General features: G+C 40.4%; 1 protein-coding gene across 5 annotated transcripts in view; it reads right to left on the bottom strand.

The window, feature by feature from the left end:
- Positions 1 to 235: 235 nt before the first annotated feature.
- BBS9 (Bardet-Biedl syndrome 9) overlaps positions 236 to 17,075 on the bottom strand; it is a 504,171-nt gene continuing 487,331 nt past the window's right edge. For 4 of the 5 annotated variants that reach the window (XM_023544300.2, XM_023544301.2, XM_064290127.1 and 1 more), the window contains 2 exons: positions 892 to 1,002; positions 237 to 672 (listed from right to left, as the gene is read on the bottom strand). In XM_023544300.2, coding sequence (XP_023400068.1) covers positions 641 to 672; positions 892 to 1,002 — 143 coding nt within the window. In that variant the 3' untranslated portion in view covers positions 237 to 640. Of the gene's footprint in view, positions 673 to 891; positions 1,003 to 17,075 lie in introns of all 5 variants that reach the window. The other variant, XM_003406966.4, reaches the window with a different exon arrangement.

Raw genomic sequence — 17,075 nt, 5'->3', positions numbered from 1 at the left:
TTGAAAAAAGGATGTTAATGTACTAGCTTCCTTGAAAATATTTTGACATACAATACTAGAAAACTTACCTTCTTCCACTTTTAGCCTAGTAGAGTAAATCATACAAAAGTTTTATAGTGTCCTTTCATTTTATAAAATAATCACACTCAAGTCTTACTGTAGAGTGACAAAGTTTTCAATTCTTTTCCTTTGGAGAAATAATATTGTAGAGAAATCACCATATGATTATAAATCAAATACAAGATATCGATTGCCAATTAGATGCTTTATTAAACTTGATACACTTACTATATAAGAATTCTGTGAAAAATGGGGTATCGAATTATTTGGGTCTCTGCATTATAAAGTCTGACCCCAAACTATGTTATCTCACCATATCCTCTGAATGTCAGCATTCATCTGACCAAAAGGCAGTAACATCCTTTCCTGGCAAGACAAGTTTCAGCTGACTTGCTTATGACATTACAAGTCCTCCTAGAAAAATAAAAGTTCCAATCCCCATCTCTAGGTAGTGTCATCTCCAGGATGGTGAGCTGGATGGCGCACCTGGGCCAGCCCAACGTCTGTGCTTGGCATGAGATCCACACAGGGTCAGCCTTCGGAAGGACATCTTCCTCTCATTCAGACAACTCTACTTGGACTAATCCGAGACACCATGGAGTGATGAAACGTCTGGCAAAGAAGACAGAGAGAAAAAAAAGAAAGAAAGAGAGAAAGGTCTTAATAATGAAAAGAATACACAGATGATCGAATTAGCTGCACCAATGCTGAGGGGAAAGGATGAAGAAGTAAAACAAGCAGCTTTGTGAAATGCTCTCTGGTACTTAAAAAAACCGACCCGAGTGTCACTGTTACTGACATATCATTTGTGAGGGCCACCCGTTCTCTTACCAGGCATGGGTGTCTCTGCAAGGAGGTGCCTGTGGTTGGCAAACAGCTCTGTGGAGTCTTGTTCTACTGATCTTTCCTCTAGGTCTGATTCTGGGATTGTAGTACAGCCACCTAGTAAAAAAAAATATAAACAACATTTTAAGCAAAGTGTAGGAAAATCTGCCTCTCCACACGACAGCCACAGCTTAGGAATGTAACAACCATAAAGATAATAAATGATGTGACGACAGTTTTCAGGAGTGGACCAAAAAGAATAATCTTAAATGTCTCTCTTTGGTGAAAATACTGACGATGAGTTATTGCCCCCAAAGACATGTTATACTGATTATAACTTGGCAACAGTGTCGTCTTTAGATTTATCTTTTTTAAAGTCAGAACGGACAAAACCTATAGCATATGTGATATTCATGCTATGATGGGGCCTCAGCAGGAATTCCCTTTAATACCAGAGCATCAGAAACTATTAAAAAAACAAAGCACATCAACCACGAGGGAATGAGGCCTTCCTTGGGCAAAGAGGAAGGTTGCTGGTGTTCTGAGACCGTGATTGTGGTGGTATTTTTCTGGGGTTTGATTCTACTAGATTCCCATCAGCCCACACGACAGATACAAACACTGCATAATTCAACAGCAAGGCCATGAATGGTATTGTGGAAGATTTCAATTCCAAGTGACATGAGGAAGGTCTGGCACCACTGTGCTTTTGAAACACTGGGTATAAGTCATTTCACTGAATCACAAAAATCTTTTATGGGAAACTCAAAATCATGTGACAATTTCCTGACTACATCTGCAACTTGATTTGACTAATTTGCCACCATTTCCTGTAAACGTGCTAACATGTTGTGTACCGGACAGATTTTTTTCCAAAGCCATTCCTCTTGTTAATGAAGTGTGATTTTTTTTTTTTTTTTTTTCTTTTTCTGAGGCTTCTCACACACCGAGTCCAAAGTCTCGATATTTCAGTTTGGCTTTACACATGAGGGGGTTTATGAAGTCATATCATTCTGAGGAAAGAGGATATCAGCAGCCATGATTTGAAAACCACATCACTCCAGAGAGAGGGAAATGGCAAGAGGGTAGGTCTGAAGGAAAATATACCCGACTACCCATTTCGCTGCATCAACTCTGAAAACAAAATCCATGCTGAGGGAAAAGAGAGAAAAGCAGTTCACACTCATAAAACAAGAATTAGGGGTAGCGTCAGAGGTTCCTCAAGCAGGAAATGATAGAATTATCCACAACACCATGGATCTTCCCCAGTTATATCTGAAAATGGCAAGGGCCCCATACAGAAGGTGAAATCAGGCTTATTTACAACCTCTTTCAAAACTTCATAGATCATAGTAACAATAACTATCATTACTGACCGCTTTCTAAGTACTCTATCTATATTATTTAATTCCTACAAACCACACCATGGAACAGATATTAGTATCCTCATTTTGCAAGAAAGAAAAGTGAAGTCTCAAGAGATTTGGTAACTTGCCAAGGTCACATAGCTCCTGAGGAATATGACAGAACCCACACCCACACCTGATACCCCTTTGGCCTATGCTCCTAACCCACTGTACTATATGGCTCATCGCCACTGTGCCATATGGCTGTCAGTAGCAGCATGTGCCAAAGAGAGACTGGCTGCAGGTGTCAGGGCTGCCAGCAGGCTTGATCTCACCTGATGCCCCACTGGCTGTGGCTGTGGCACTGCTTAGGGGTAGGTTCCATGCTGCTGGGACTTTTGCTAGAGCCCAGATAATAGCATCCTTCTCCTGGAGGCTCACTCAGTTGAGAAAAGAAGAAAATGGTGTGTGTTGGTGGGAAGGCCAGGGGGCTACCTCTGTAAACAGAGAATAATGGCCAGAAGAGCAGCAAGAAGGGCTGTGCCCCTGCAAGAACAGAACGCTGATAGCAAGAAATAAGGCAACAGACTATCACTGCCAATTGCCATGGAGTGGACTCCAACCAGGTAACTTCAGGTGTGTCAGAGTAGAACTGAGTTCCACAGGGTTTTCAGGGCTGTGACCTATTGGAAGAAGATTGCCAGGCCTTTCTTCCAAGATATCTATGTGTGGAATTGAACCTCCAACATTTGGGTAAGCAGCCGAGTGCAACTGCCAGTTGCAGCGCCCAAGGACTGTTCTCATTCCAGACTCACAAATTATATTAAGTCACTTCTTCACCTCTGAGGGAGGAAGGGAGCAGGGGAAGCCAGGAACATTATACTAATACATACAAGTGTTACACATAAGGAAACGTGAGGAGCAGGAAGAAGTGACCAGGACCCAACGGATGGGAAAGAGGGGAGTGATCATTAGCAATGCCTGCCATGTACGTGGGGAGTAGCAGGTCTCCTCTGATGAATGAATGTTCACTTTTTATTCCAGCAGCTCAGTACTGGGGCAAGACAGAAGTGTGAAGACTTAAAAAGCACTTCCTAGTTCTTCAATCATATGGGCACAAAACGAAAAGTCAGTTGCCATAGACTTTCAACGACGAATGTAATTTTCTCTCTTTGCGGTGGCATGAAAATTTTTGCCTTCCTTTCGTACTTCCCACTTTCAGTCCGTGAGGTCATTGGAGGGGCTGGCCAGTCACTTGCCCTGGAATCCTGTCCTCCCCCCTGCCCCATTCTTTGGGTGCCTTCCTGTGGCCAGACTGACCAGCCACATGCCTAGAGTTCCTGCCACTTCCAGCTGGGAAGGAATAATAGAGGGTGGGATCTGGCATCTGACCAATGGAACATTGGAGAAAGGAAAGAGTTGGGCAAGAATTCCCTCCTTCCTTTCTCACTGAGACTACTCTGAGTTATCATTTCTCTTTTGCAGCCTTCCAGAAAAGTGCTGTGAGCTGAGTGCATGTACCCGCTGAGTCTCTTCATGGCTCTGAGAGAACTGGTCACCCTGCAGGGGGCGTCACTTTGCCCCACTTCACGCATTTCTTTACCTCACTTCCCTTTTTCCTCACCCTCTCTTCCCTGGGCTTGCACTTCTCAAATAAAACTTCATCACTTTAATCCCTGCCTCAGACTCTGCTTTCTTGCTAAAACCACTGGCTCTGGAAGTAGTGCTAAAAATCAAGCTTCGACTTTGGAGTTGGACTGCCACCCATCGGAAAGAAATAGGGCACCACAGCCCGTGGGAATAGCCCCTAGTGTGCAATTGTTTGAACCTTCAACCCTGGCTAGCTGGGATGATGTGATGATGTGAATATGGATGTCAAGGCATTGAGAAGTCAGTATCTGTGGCATGGGAGCAATTGCAAGTACAAGGACTCTGGAGTAGAGTAGCTGCTTCTGAGGACTGGATCCCCTACGAAAGCAAATGGCAGGCTCAGTGCAGTTACCTGGCAATGTGAACCACAGTCTGCAAGTCAGAGGCCTCACTGGCCTTGCTGTGGTAAGTGTGGTCACTGGACCAGCAGCAGGGACATCACCTGGAAGTGTGTTAGAAATGCAGAATGCCAGGCCCAGCCCCATAATCAGAATCTGCTGAGAAAGACAGATGAGCCCATCTGATGAAATTTTTGCTAGAAAAAAAAATGTTAAAAAAAAATTAAGAGGATGTATTAAAAGAATAGAAATCAAATATGAAACATCCAAATTAAGGGAGATCTCCTGAAGCCCATTCGTGGAAATGGAGCCTGGGGTCTATGGACACCAGATGAAGTGCCCTTGGCTTACAGCCTATCCCATACAAGGAAAAGGGGAAGAAAACCACAGCTGGATGAAATCATCCAGATACACATCGCGTGTGTGACACAGAGGAGCCAACAGGCAAAAAGTGAGAGCCGGGGCTTCCTGATCCGGAAATCAGGCAGTGGGCCTCTAGGGAGGCAGAGAGCTAATAACACGCTGACCTACTGTGTGCCAGGCACTCTGCTACGCACGTTACATACAGTAACTCAATCCTCAAGCAACCCTGTAAGGAAGGGCTTACCGCCCCATTTTGGACCTGTAAAGTTACTGATGTTAATTTTTTTTTCCTGCTGTCCCTTCCCCACTACCTCGTCCCCTGAAGTTTCCCTAAGCTATTTTGAGCTTCCTTGCCTCCAGGGAAGTTTGTTTTTTTTTTAAGCCTTCATTTTCTGATAGCCTGCGCTCACTGAAGAGATCATCTTAGCTTTCCTCCAGTCTTACTTAAACCTGATGGTTAAAGCCTACGGGTTGAGAGCAATCTTGGCCCTTGGTCAGCACAAGGCGTTGGCACAAGGCAGAAGCCCAAGGCACCAAGGTGACAAGGCATCAGAGGGAGAAAGGAAGGCAAGTCTCAGGACGCGGGGCCTCAGCGAGGATTCCCATGGCTCGCCATTGTTACAAACAGAGACAGCCTCTAAGTTCCAGCCTCCGCCGTGGCTTTGGGCAATGAGGCCACTGGCAGCTACAGTGTCCTCATCTTCTCATCCCCACATAAACCTCCCTGGATGCAGGCAGGGGGTGGGCAACAAAGGCCGAGGTTAAATTTCCCAACTTTCTGCTTTAAAAAAAATAAAAATTTTAATGCTTCTGGCATCCTTACTTGACTTTGCAGACAGTCATGCTTGCTATGAAGTCTCAATTTATTAAATGAAAGAAATTATGTCAGCCTTTAAAAGGACCAGCTTTGAAAACTTCCAATCTATCTCAACCAATGTTTGTAAAATACAATAAAAATGAATGAAAAGAATTACTAGCAAAATGAAATGAACAAGATACCAGCCCTCATCTTTTAGTTTTAGATTCAATTATTATTATATTACTCCATCAAATGGTTCAGTTTCTGGTGAGAAAACTTTGCAGACAGATGCTAGTCTTTGGGGCCCACTTTGCATGGCACTGGCTACAGGATAAGGTCTACCTTAATTAACACACAAATGGATTTAGGGTTAATAATAGCAATAATATAGCAAACTCCAAATTACCTAAGGTTCAAATAGCCAGTAAATGCATCTGGCAATAACATGGGCTTCTCACAACTTACATATATTCCATTTACTCAAATATCCTCTCTCACTGCCAGTGTCTCAACATAGGGATGTCCAGGTCCACCCCCTCCCCCACTTGCCACTGCTGCTACAACCATAGGAGAAAAATGAAAACCAAACCCGTTGCCTTCAAGTCGATTTCAACTCGCAGCGACCCTAAAGGACAGAGTAGAGCTGCCCCATAGGGTTTCCAAGGAGTGGCTGGTGGATTCGAACTGCCAACCTTTTTTGGTTAACAATTGTGGCTCTCAACCACTGTAGCTCTTAACTCCTATTTTTGTGGTCTCCTGTAAGGTGACAAGGGAAGAAGGCACTCTGGCATTCCAAGTCAGAACTCTGGACTCATTTTCACATGGGAACAATGTTACAGGTAGTAGCTTTATTCCTATTAAATTATTGCTTAAACAGGCTTTTCTGTACCAATCTGGAAACTTAACCCCGGTATGAGAAATTGTAAATAGTGAGGTATCTATTATGAATTGCAAACAACCAGAAAGGAGCATTTGGAATAAAACAATTTACAAACTGGAGACTACACCAGAAATATTTAAAAGGATGCTCTTAAGGATTTTACTATGATTCCTATTATCCTGAACTGTTAACAATCAAATTATGTATACTACCATTTGGATTAACTAAACCTTGCTGTAAAAATATGTTTCTTGCAGATTGATAACATATTTAGTACACAAAAACCAAAAAAAAAAAAACAAACCCATTACCATCAAGTTGATTCCGACTCATAGCGACCCTACAGGACAGGGTAGAACTGCCTCGTAGAGTTTCCAAGGAACACCTGGTGGATTCAAACTACCGACCTTTTGGTTAGCAGCCGTAGCACTTAACCACTACACCACCAGGGTTTCCATTTAGTACACATAACAACCCTCATTTAGATAGAAAACTATTTAAGTAGAGAATCTCACCTAAAATTCTGAGCAGTGGAAATTTACTTTTCTATTTATAAAGATAGAAAACACTATGATATTTTAAGGGTTCCAAGCCATCCTCAAACCTGCTTCCACATTCAAAGGCAAATCATAAAATGGCTGAAACTCCTCACTCGGTTCAATATACGTTATCTATCAACAAGGGAATCACACTGAGGAATGTCTACCCACTGTCAGAAGAACTAGCTAGGCCCTCTCTAAAGGTTGCTACTGTGGAGTTCACTGTAGGAGTTACAGAGTTCAAAGATCAAATTAGGAAGTCAAGCAGAAACAAATGTGACTGTCATCTGGAATACTGGAGGTCAAAATCAGAATGAAAGGTGAGTGGTGGTATGCTGGTAAATGTGTAACACCTGGCATCTGGGGGCGTAAAGTCCTGATCTGTAGCATTTGCCCATTGCCATGGTGTAAATACTCCTACCACGGACAATTCAAGCAACCAAAGTGATATCACCTAATGTAAAGTTTGGAAGAGATCGAGTATTTCCACTGTAACAAATTCAACAGATGTGAATAATCCAAGAGCGTAATAATAGTAAAGTGCAGTCAGCTAATTAGTAGGCGAAGGATTTTGAGTATGCGTTATCTTTGTAATATAACTTACTTAGTTGTAAGTTTATATACTTCAATTTTTAGTACTCGCTGTATTTAATAACCAGCTCACACAATTTCTAAAAATTTAATGATTGGCTCTCATGAGCTGGTGCTAAACAGCTCCAGCACACCATTGAAGGTGGTACGGTACAGGGGGTTTAAAGTTATTCTTTGAAGTCATTTAGACCTGGGTTCAAACGATGGCTCAGCATTTACTAACTAAGTGACCCTTTGAGCAAGTTATCTTACTTAACGAGTCTCAGTCTTCTTACGTATAAAACAGAGAGTATGGAAGCCCTCCTTCACAAGGGAGAAGTAGATGAATGTGTGTAAGTGCCTGGCACATTGAAACACATATTAAATTCTGACTATTTCCCAGGGCTTCGAAGAACTGGTTTGTTTTGGTTCAGACTCCTGCTGAAAATTTGCATTTCTAACAAGTTCCCAGGTGATGCTAATGCTGCTCCTTGTGGACCAATTCTGAGAACCACTAGAAGAGCAGTGGTTCTCAAATTTTATTATACATAAGAATCACCTGGGGATCTTGTTAAAATGTAGATTCTGATTTAGTATCTCTGGGGTGGAAATGAAAATTCTCACTAATGGTCTGAGCCAAACTGAACCAGCTGGAAGCCCTGCTATTTTCAGGCCAAAGTCAGAAACACCAAAAGAAGAGACAGGTAAATAAGCCAAGATAAAAGCCACTAAAGGGAAGAGTCTGGAGGAGAAGGGTTCACATAAGCTGATACACCCACGGAGTAAAGACACAGCTATGCAGCGAAGAAGTAAGTGCCCAGAAGCCTTAAACATGTGGCCATCTCCAAGGATGGGCACTTTATGTTTACTCAAGCCCTATCTGATCTCTCTCCTGCTATGTGAGCTGCTGAATTCTTATATTTGATTCTATTCCAGGTGAATCCTGGTGGCCCAGCTTACCTGCTCACTGCCTACCTCGTAACTCAAACAGCCTAAACCAGGGGTTGGCAAATGTCTTCTGTAAAGAGCCAACCTGTAAACATATTTTAGGCTTTTCCGGCCATACAGTCTCTGGCACAACTATTCAATCCTGCTTTTGTAGTGTGGAAGAAGCTGTAGACAATACGTAAATGCAAATGAGCATGGCTGTGTTCCAATAAAACTTTATTTACCAAAACAGACAGCAGGCTGAACGTGGCCTTCAAGACCTATGTAGCTTTTTTTTTTTTTTTTAAACAATCTTTGGCCTAATTCAAGCCTATGGAAAGCTACTGTGCACACAGTATTCTAATTCTAAAAGTGCCTACAGGCATTTATCTTTGCGATCATCTTATAGTATTACTAAAAAAATAATAAAAACAGAAGAAACAATAGTATGGGTGGTGGTAGCAGTAGTGGTGATGGTGGTAGTATCAGCAGAAGTAGTAGTTTTAAAGCATGGTCTTTTTGCTTGGGCAAGGATAAACATGTTTTAAATAAGGTTTCTTTTTATATATTCCTACGGTTTCTAATATTTTAGGACTTAATCTCCAGGTGCTTGTCTTTTCCTCTATCCAAAGTCAAAGCCAAGTGGGCAGTGAATGGAGAGCCTAATGAATGGGAACAAGGCAAGCAGCAAAGCTAAAGCCTAGACTGTGAAGTCCCAAATTGTCACAGCAGTGGACCCAAGTCAGAATTGCTGTAGAACCAGATTATTTGGTCTCTCAGTTGCCCCATCCATGATAAAAGGGTTATAATGATACTTTTGTCACAGGCCTACTGGGAGGAATACATGAGGCCATGCACACCTAGCACAGCGCTCAACACACAGTACATTTGACCACCTCCGCCCTCTATTCATTTTCTTGGCATAGATGTGCTGTTTGCACCTTTTTGTGGAATCAAAGAATTTTAGCTTTTAATTCAACCACCTTCCTTTAGCAGTAGATGCCAAAAAGGAAGCTCAGAGAGGTTAGCTGACGCCCCAATATCTAGTCCTGGTTCTCCTGTTCCCTATGCCTCTAGAGCTTTCTCAGGAACATATCTTTCCTCAGGGAGATCTCAATGGATTTGCTTGCAAGTTGGCCATCCTACCTGGTATTTCCTCTCAATGATACAGAAAATCCAGAGGGTTGGCAAGCTTTTGTTTGGGTATCTTTTAGGACTTTGCTGGTTTGCTTTTTTGCAATAGTGATTTTGGCAGCCAACTGGGTGTTTGGGTGAAAATGTTCCACTCCTTCAGGAAGGAGACAATCTTTTCTTCTTTTTTCTTCAAATGCTTAAGAGGCTTCAGACAAGGAGATACTTTCAGAGAATCCCAAATGACCACAGACCCTGAACTGCCAGCCAAAGAATCTTCTGGTCACATGGCCTGAATTGCCACTAGGAATTAAATACAGTAGAAACCTCAAAAATATACACCAGTGACATTTTTCTTTTAATCAAGATTTACTTGATGGATAAAGTGTTTTTTGAGGTTAACATTCAGCTTTCATTTCAAAGGTCTATAATTCATGTGAAGTGTGGGTAATGGGCACTTGGAAAAGAGTATTTCACTATCTGGAACATGAAAAGCTTCCCTAAGAGACTATGAGTAGTTTCAAAATTCTTTGTAAATATATTCATTTGGATAAATTTTATTTTTGTGTGTGTGTGTATGTATACACTCACACATATGTACCCATACAGGCATGTAAACAGTTCTCCTGGTAGCTCTTTTCTACTCTGTTCATTTTTATTGTTATTTTAAATATATTTTTTCTAGCCCAAGGGAGAAAGTAAGCTATAGAAAGCCAAGCATCCTACTATATTTTCATGTAGCAATTTTGGCTGAGTGCTTAGAAAGTTTTTGGCAAAATGGAAGAATGGAAGGAAGGGGAATGGGTAGGAGGGAGAGAAAAAGACAGGAGGAGGCAAAGGATAAATTACCAAAATATTTTATTTCTCTGTGTATACACCTTTTTCATTCTTTTATATATAATAAGGTCTCTATGAGTCAGAGCCAACTTAATGGCACAATAAAAATAGCATACTCCTATGTAAGATGTTTGAAGTGACTTACTAAAGGTGTTGTAAGAGACCAGACTATTTGTTGACAAAGTATTAAAGCATAAAAAATATATCAGCAGCTAGAAAAATGTAAATCAGAATAAGAGGTATATAAAAAAAAAGAGGTATAAAAAAATAATTGTGGATAAAACAGATAAGGGCTTACAGAAGGGCGATGGTGGGGATAATCAGCTCTGAAAAAAAGTGGGGCTGCACATCCCCTGGTCAATCCTCCCCTGACCTCTCTCACTCCAAACTGGACTTGAGATCAAAGGATCCAGCCTCTCCCTTGTTTAGACTTAACATTTCCTTAAGAGCATACCATAATTGGTAAAGCTATGCTTGTTGGTTACTTGCTGGAATTTTTTTTGAATGATAAATACATGTATGTTTATGACTCTATTCTGTGATTAAGGCATATTTTGGAGAGTCAACATTTCTGTGAAATTAGGTTTTCAAAGTGCTTACTGAGCAGATACTTTCCAGGAAAAAAAAATATATGTGTATATATATATACATATATGAGATTGCTAATAAATACAATAGACACAGACCTCATGAAAGCACATCTTTGATATAAAGCCCTTGGGAAGGCAACTTTTTTGATTTAATGTGTTCTTACCACAGCACAGTAAATTAGGTTGCTATCATATGATGCTGCTGCCACTCTCAAAGCAAAACAGGAGACCATATGCCCATGACTTTTATCTCCATTTCCATTCTACCCTTTACTTTGTTATAAAGTGCATACACATCACTCTTAATCTGGTATAATTTTACAATTTCAAAACTCAGTAGGGCAGAAGAAAATGCCTTTCTGTATAGTCTTAAGTTTCCGGTTCCAACCTACAACATTTGTTTTCACACATTCCTTTTAAATTCATCCTACAGCTTTCCTTTCCTTCTGTGTTTGCAGATGCCATGCTGACTACATTGACAGTAGCTGGTCCACTGGAAACAGAGACGATCATGGTTAACCACAGAGAGGCAGGCGGAAGTCACTACAGTGTGTATCCAATATGGCACCCTACGGAATGTTTGCAGCTGAATTCCCCTTGCTTAATAACCAACTTTGATCCCCCTACACACAGTGAGAACTTAAAATGTATTCAAGACTATGCATGTACCTATGTTTCAAAATATTTCCTTTTCACACCCCACAGCAGAGACCAAACATGTCAATAAAATGGAGTCTAACAGATTTTAAGAGGTCCAGCAAGTGTCTCAACAAGTTTTAAAACCCCCATAAAGGCTGAACACTAAGTCCCTCAGGGTGTAAGGGCTCTAGTCGGAGAGTCTGGATTTAAGAAACCAGGGTGCTCCTGGCATTAAGATGTTTCCAGAACTTGAATAATGATAGGTGTCCAAAAATTCTTTTAGCTGGACCACTGGTTAGAATTTAGGTCCACTTGGTACAGAAGATTAAGAAATTACAGGAACATAGAAAATTATATAAACAGAACGTACCAAGTAGAAAAAGAGTCCTATTTACAAAAAAGCAAGCACAGTACATAAATCCTATAAATTGGAATGGATCCAGGTTAAGAATTTCTCCAGATGTCAGTCTGTAAACAGGGCTTCATAAAGTGAATCCTCCAATTAATTGTTGGCAAGAGAGATCTCTACCCTATGTCAGTGCATTATGACCCCCTACCCTAAGTAGGCGAGTCGTTGTCTGGCCTTATAGATCATTAATCAGATATGATAACAATGGAACTCAGGGAAGAGAAGCTCGGGTCAGCACAGCTTTTTCTGACATGAAGAGAAGGTACTATAAAATTACTGTGCAGGAACGCCAAACTTTGTTCACTGAAGGAAAGAAAACTCTCTTATTTATTTGCATTACATCTCTTTTTCTAACACATTTAGTTCTTAACCTGGAGCACTTGGAAAGACACACACCCAGTAAGAACATAAACATAGAACTTAAAAAAAAGAAAAAAACCTACTCACTATTTTGTTAAAGTCTCCAGTAACAATGTTTTTACACATGTTAGCAAGGCCATTAAATCCTCCAAACAGGAATACAAACGCAGTACCAGCCATTGTGAGTAGGTGAGGAAGAAGAGAAAGTTAATATTTGCTTTTCCTTGCCAGTTGATCAACTGCTGGAGCACTTTGCAAAGAAATGCAAGATCAATCGCCTTTCAACTAGATCTTTTCTATTTTGATACGTACAGTATTGTCTTATTCAAAAAGAGGGTAGTTATGGTTTCTAATTTCCATTCTGTTTCTAAATCCTACGGAAATCCAGTGTACAACTGGAAAGAGACATAATTTTAAGACATTTCCATTTCAAATACTTTCCTCTCCAAACTCCCTCTTCAGAGACCAACACTCTCTCAGAAGTACACATGCACAAATAAAACATTACAGTTACAGTTGAGAAAGAAAGGAAGCCAATAGTTCTGCAATAATAATTTCTGAAAAAAAAAAAAATGAAATATTAAGAGCATAATTTTACTTTGCCCAGACACCATATACTAAGAGATCCAGTGTTCTTCACAGTTTCTGTCCTTTTTTTTTTTTTTTGTCAAGTGGGTATTAATTCCCCGATGATCCTGACATTTCTCCAACTTGAGTTTCTTTCCACAGTCCAATTAAAAGCTATAATCTTGACCAAATTGTGTTGTTTTTAATAAGGACAGAGTCTAGGTGGTGATTATGGAACCAAGAGTTCAACTGGGTCACCCCAGTTATAAAAAGGTTGAGGGAAAAAAAAGAAGAATACAATGGCTTAGGAGTGTGCCTGGTTCATCATACTCTATTTACATACAAAGAGGAAACTGAATAAACACTTGGGACTCATTCCAAAGCAACTCGGTTATCTAACGATACATTAGCGTAATGGTCTATTAAACAATGTCATATTTTCCAGAAAAGGGAAATGTACACAGGGCAGTAAAGTATCCCACTGGCCATGGGAAGAGACATCCTGACCAGGGGGCCATGGTTGTGGCAGGTATCACTGTGCCTAGAGCAAAGTCACACAAGTCTGAGTCTTAGTGTCCTTTTTTCTTAAATGCAGAAAATAGTAGCAACTATTTTATGAGAAATGAGGATTAAGTGAGTTAATGCTTGTAATAGGCTTATCATAGCACCTGACACAGAGCAAGCCCCCGTGTATGCAAGTTATTATTTTCAGTACTAAGCCCCAGCATACATTAGTCATTACGGCTACAGCCAACAACACGCAAAACTACAAGCCATGTGCACAGAGTGAATTTATACACGACTTTCTAAAAAATGCTCAGGTAAAAACTAAGGACGGGGTGAGAGAACATTTCCAGTTGGGCCCAATGGCCAAATCCAAAATTGTCAACGAGGCATTAAAGTAAGTCCACTTGAAAACACTGTACATGTTTTCTTTTAAGATGAAATCTCTGATATTCCACTATCATAGATAACCACTCTTCCGAGATTGCAACACTTTGAGAGGCTCAAAGGATGATGATCAGGGGTGCGTAATCACATTCATTGTTTTCTACTTACCAGCAGTGCCATTACTCCTGAGAAATGCAAACCCACAAGATCATATGACCCAAATGGATGAAACATTAAGATGAAAGGGTAAAACAGTGGTAGGTTTGCTTTCTCATGGGAAATTGAAATGGCCATCAGATGAACCTTAAAAGAGGAAGTCTGCTGACCTAGTGTTACTAAACATAGGAGGCAGCCAAGGAACAGAGAAATAGAGCAATGTATTTAAATGTATGCCTTCAAGGAAGCAAACACCAATTATTTTTATATGACTTTAATTCTCCCAGTGAATACTTTATGGGTGTTGGCAAGTCCTTCTGGAAAAGGAAGGGATTATTAATGAAAGATTCAGTGGCAACTGCTCACTAGTGCTCTAAGGCATAATGCTTAACAAAGAGCCATTTAGTGCATAACTCATCTCTAAAGACACAGAAATTTTAAGAATCCTTAAAAAATTATAAAAATATTACAGTTTACATATACAGTCCTTTCTATTTTAGTTTCCAGATGGTTCTATAGCCTGCATGATAAACAAATAAGCTTCCCACAGGAAAATAAACACACGCAGGGGGAAGAAGTACAATTTTTTTTCCTCTCTTATCCAAAAGAGTAGGTGTTTAATATATACTTGTTGACTTGAAAAGGAGTCCATGAAACTCGATGAAATACATAGGAAATACAGTCTTAAAGAAAAGTCATCTTCGAAAAATGTTCCACAACATCATTCCAGGATTGTGGGCTGGTTTCAGCCCACTAATCTACAGGCTAGTAAATTTTGGGAAATGACCAATCAGCTCCTATATTCTATCTTGTTTCTCAAAGATTCTAACTCATGCACTCTAGCAAACTCCTGTAATATGTAAACTGAAGTCTGTCTAGCCAACCTCTTGCTCTCAAGATTCTCCAGTTGTTTCAAGAACATAAACTCTGGAATTTTAACCCCAGTTCCACCATTAGTTTTTTTTTTTAACTATTTGCTTAATCTTTCTCTGCCTCAATTTCCTTATTGGTACAATGGGGATAATAATAGTATTTAGCTCATAGTGTAATTGTAAAGATTTAATGAATTACTTTATGTAAAGTGCATCAAATAGTACCTGGCTAATGGCGACGGCACTGGGTTTTAATGGTATTATATACAAGCTAGAATAATAAGTATTATTGTTATCATTATCATTTCTGCTTTATATTGCCAAAACTTCCTAGTCTTAGCATGAGATTCTCATGTAAGATGAGGCAGAGGAAAGCAGTGAGTTTATAATAAGGAAGAGTTTGTTTATCGGGACAGCTCGTTAAACCTTAATTGGTTGTCTGGTCTGGAAAAGTATAGCGGCCAGTCAGAGATAACAGCTTGGTAAAGAAAGAGCAAAGATTAGGGTCCAGATAAATAATAACGGACAACAATAAACATCAAATCAAATCAGAAATAATTTACAAACTCTTGAGCCCACTTTCCCACAAGCATCTTCTTCCGTTTCTTTGCTCCTCTGGCAGCAAAACTTTCCCCAAGAATTTGTCTGTATTTGCTGTTTTCAATTCTTCTCTCTTCTTTTTGCTCTTATAACCCTTTTGGCTTTTGCTTCCATCAATCCACAAAAACTGTTCTTGTTAAGACGACTAATGTCCTCCACATTGCTAAATCATCCTGTCAATCATCAGTCCTCCTTATCTATCACCGGCATTTGACACAGTTGATCATTCTGTTCTCCTTGCAACTCTTTCTTCCCCTGACTTCTAGGATACCGCATTCAACTGGCTTTCCTCATACCTCACTGCATGCTCCTTCTCGATATCCTTTGCTGTTTCCTTCACTTCTTCCCAATCTCCTAAAAGTTGGAATATTCAATACTCAGTGTTTAGTCTTTGGTCCTCATCTGTTTTCTATACCCACTCCCTTGGTGATCTCATCCAGTCTTGTGGCTCTAACTAATGTTTTCATGCTGACAACTTCAAATTTTTTAACTATAGCCCAGATTTCTCTTCCAAACTCCAGACTCATATATCTAATTACCTACTTAATATCTATAGTTGAATACCTAAAGGCATCTTAAACTCAATATGTCCCACACTGTATGCCTAATCTTCCCCCCAAACCTGTTCCACCCCGTAACTTGCTCTACTTGAACTCCACCTTTTAAGTTGCTTGGGCCAAAACTCTTGGGGTCATTCTAGACTCCCTGCTACCTCTCACATATCACATTCACTCTGCGAGGAAATTCTCTTATCTCTACATTTAAAATATATCCAGAATCAGACCCCTTCTCATCACTTCCACTATCACTACCTGTGATGATTAACGTCATGAGTTAACTTGGCTAGGCTATGGTGCCCATTTGTTTGGTCAAATACTAGTCTAGTTGCTGTTATGAAGTAGTTACACGGGAATTAATCAGTTGACCTTAAGGAATGTAGATTGCCTTGCATAATGTGATGTGCCTCAACCAATCAGTTAAAGACTTTAAGAGCAAAATGGGAGTTTCCCTAGAATGTGTTCTGCCTCCAGACTATGAACAGGTATTTTTCCAAAACCTCCTCACTCTTTCCATCACCTGACCTATGAATTTTGGGACATGAGCCTGCAGGAAACTCCAGCCTGTTGCACGACCCTCAGATTTTAGACGTTCTAGTTCCTCACAATCACATGAGCCAAGTGCCTAAAATCAATCAATTTCAGTCTTTCTCTCTCTCTCTCCACACACACACATACACACATACACACACAATCCTGGCTCTGATTCTCTAGAGAAACCTTGATTAAGACACTACCACTTTGGTGCAATCCACCATTGTCTCTTATCTGAATTACTCCTAGCTTACTTGCCTGGATAACCTTCAATCTGATCTTCCTACTTCTACCTTTGACCACTACAGTCTATTCTCAAAACGGCAGCCTGGGAACCTTTTAAAACATAAGATCATTTCGCTCCTTTGTTCAAACTGTTCTCCCCATTTCACCAGATAAAAAAGCAAAAGAAATTGCAAAGGCCAAACAGGATCTCATCCCTCTGATTCTATCACGCCCCTCACTGACCCCTCTGCTGCTCCTGGATCATGCCAGGCCGGCTCTCACCTTAGAGACTGTGCTGCTCATTCTCTTTGCCTGGAACATTCATCTCTCCAACAGCTGAATGGGTAAATCCATCGCCTTCAAGTCTTTGTTCAAAACATGCCTTCTTAATAAGGCCTATCTTGACCATC

Source organism: Loxodonta africana, chromosome 8 (assembly GCF_030014295.1).
Source record: "Loxodonta africana isolate mLoxAfr1 chromosome 8, mLoxAfr1.hap2, whole genome shotgun sequence".
NCBI classification, from domain to species: Eukaryota; Metazoa; Chordata; class Mammalia; order Proboscidea; family Elephantidae; genus Loxodonta; species Loxodonta africana.
Note: the sequence above shows the minus strand (reverse complement) of the source record. Positions and strands in the feature narration are given on the sequence as shown.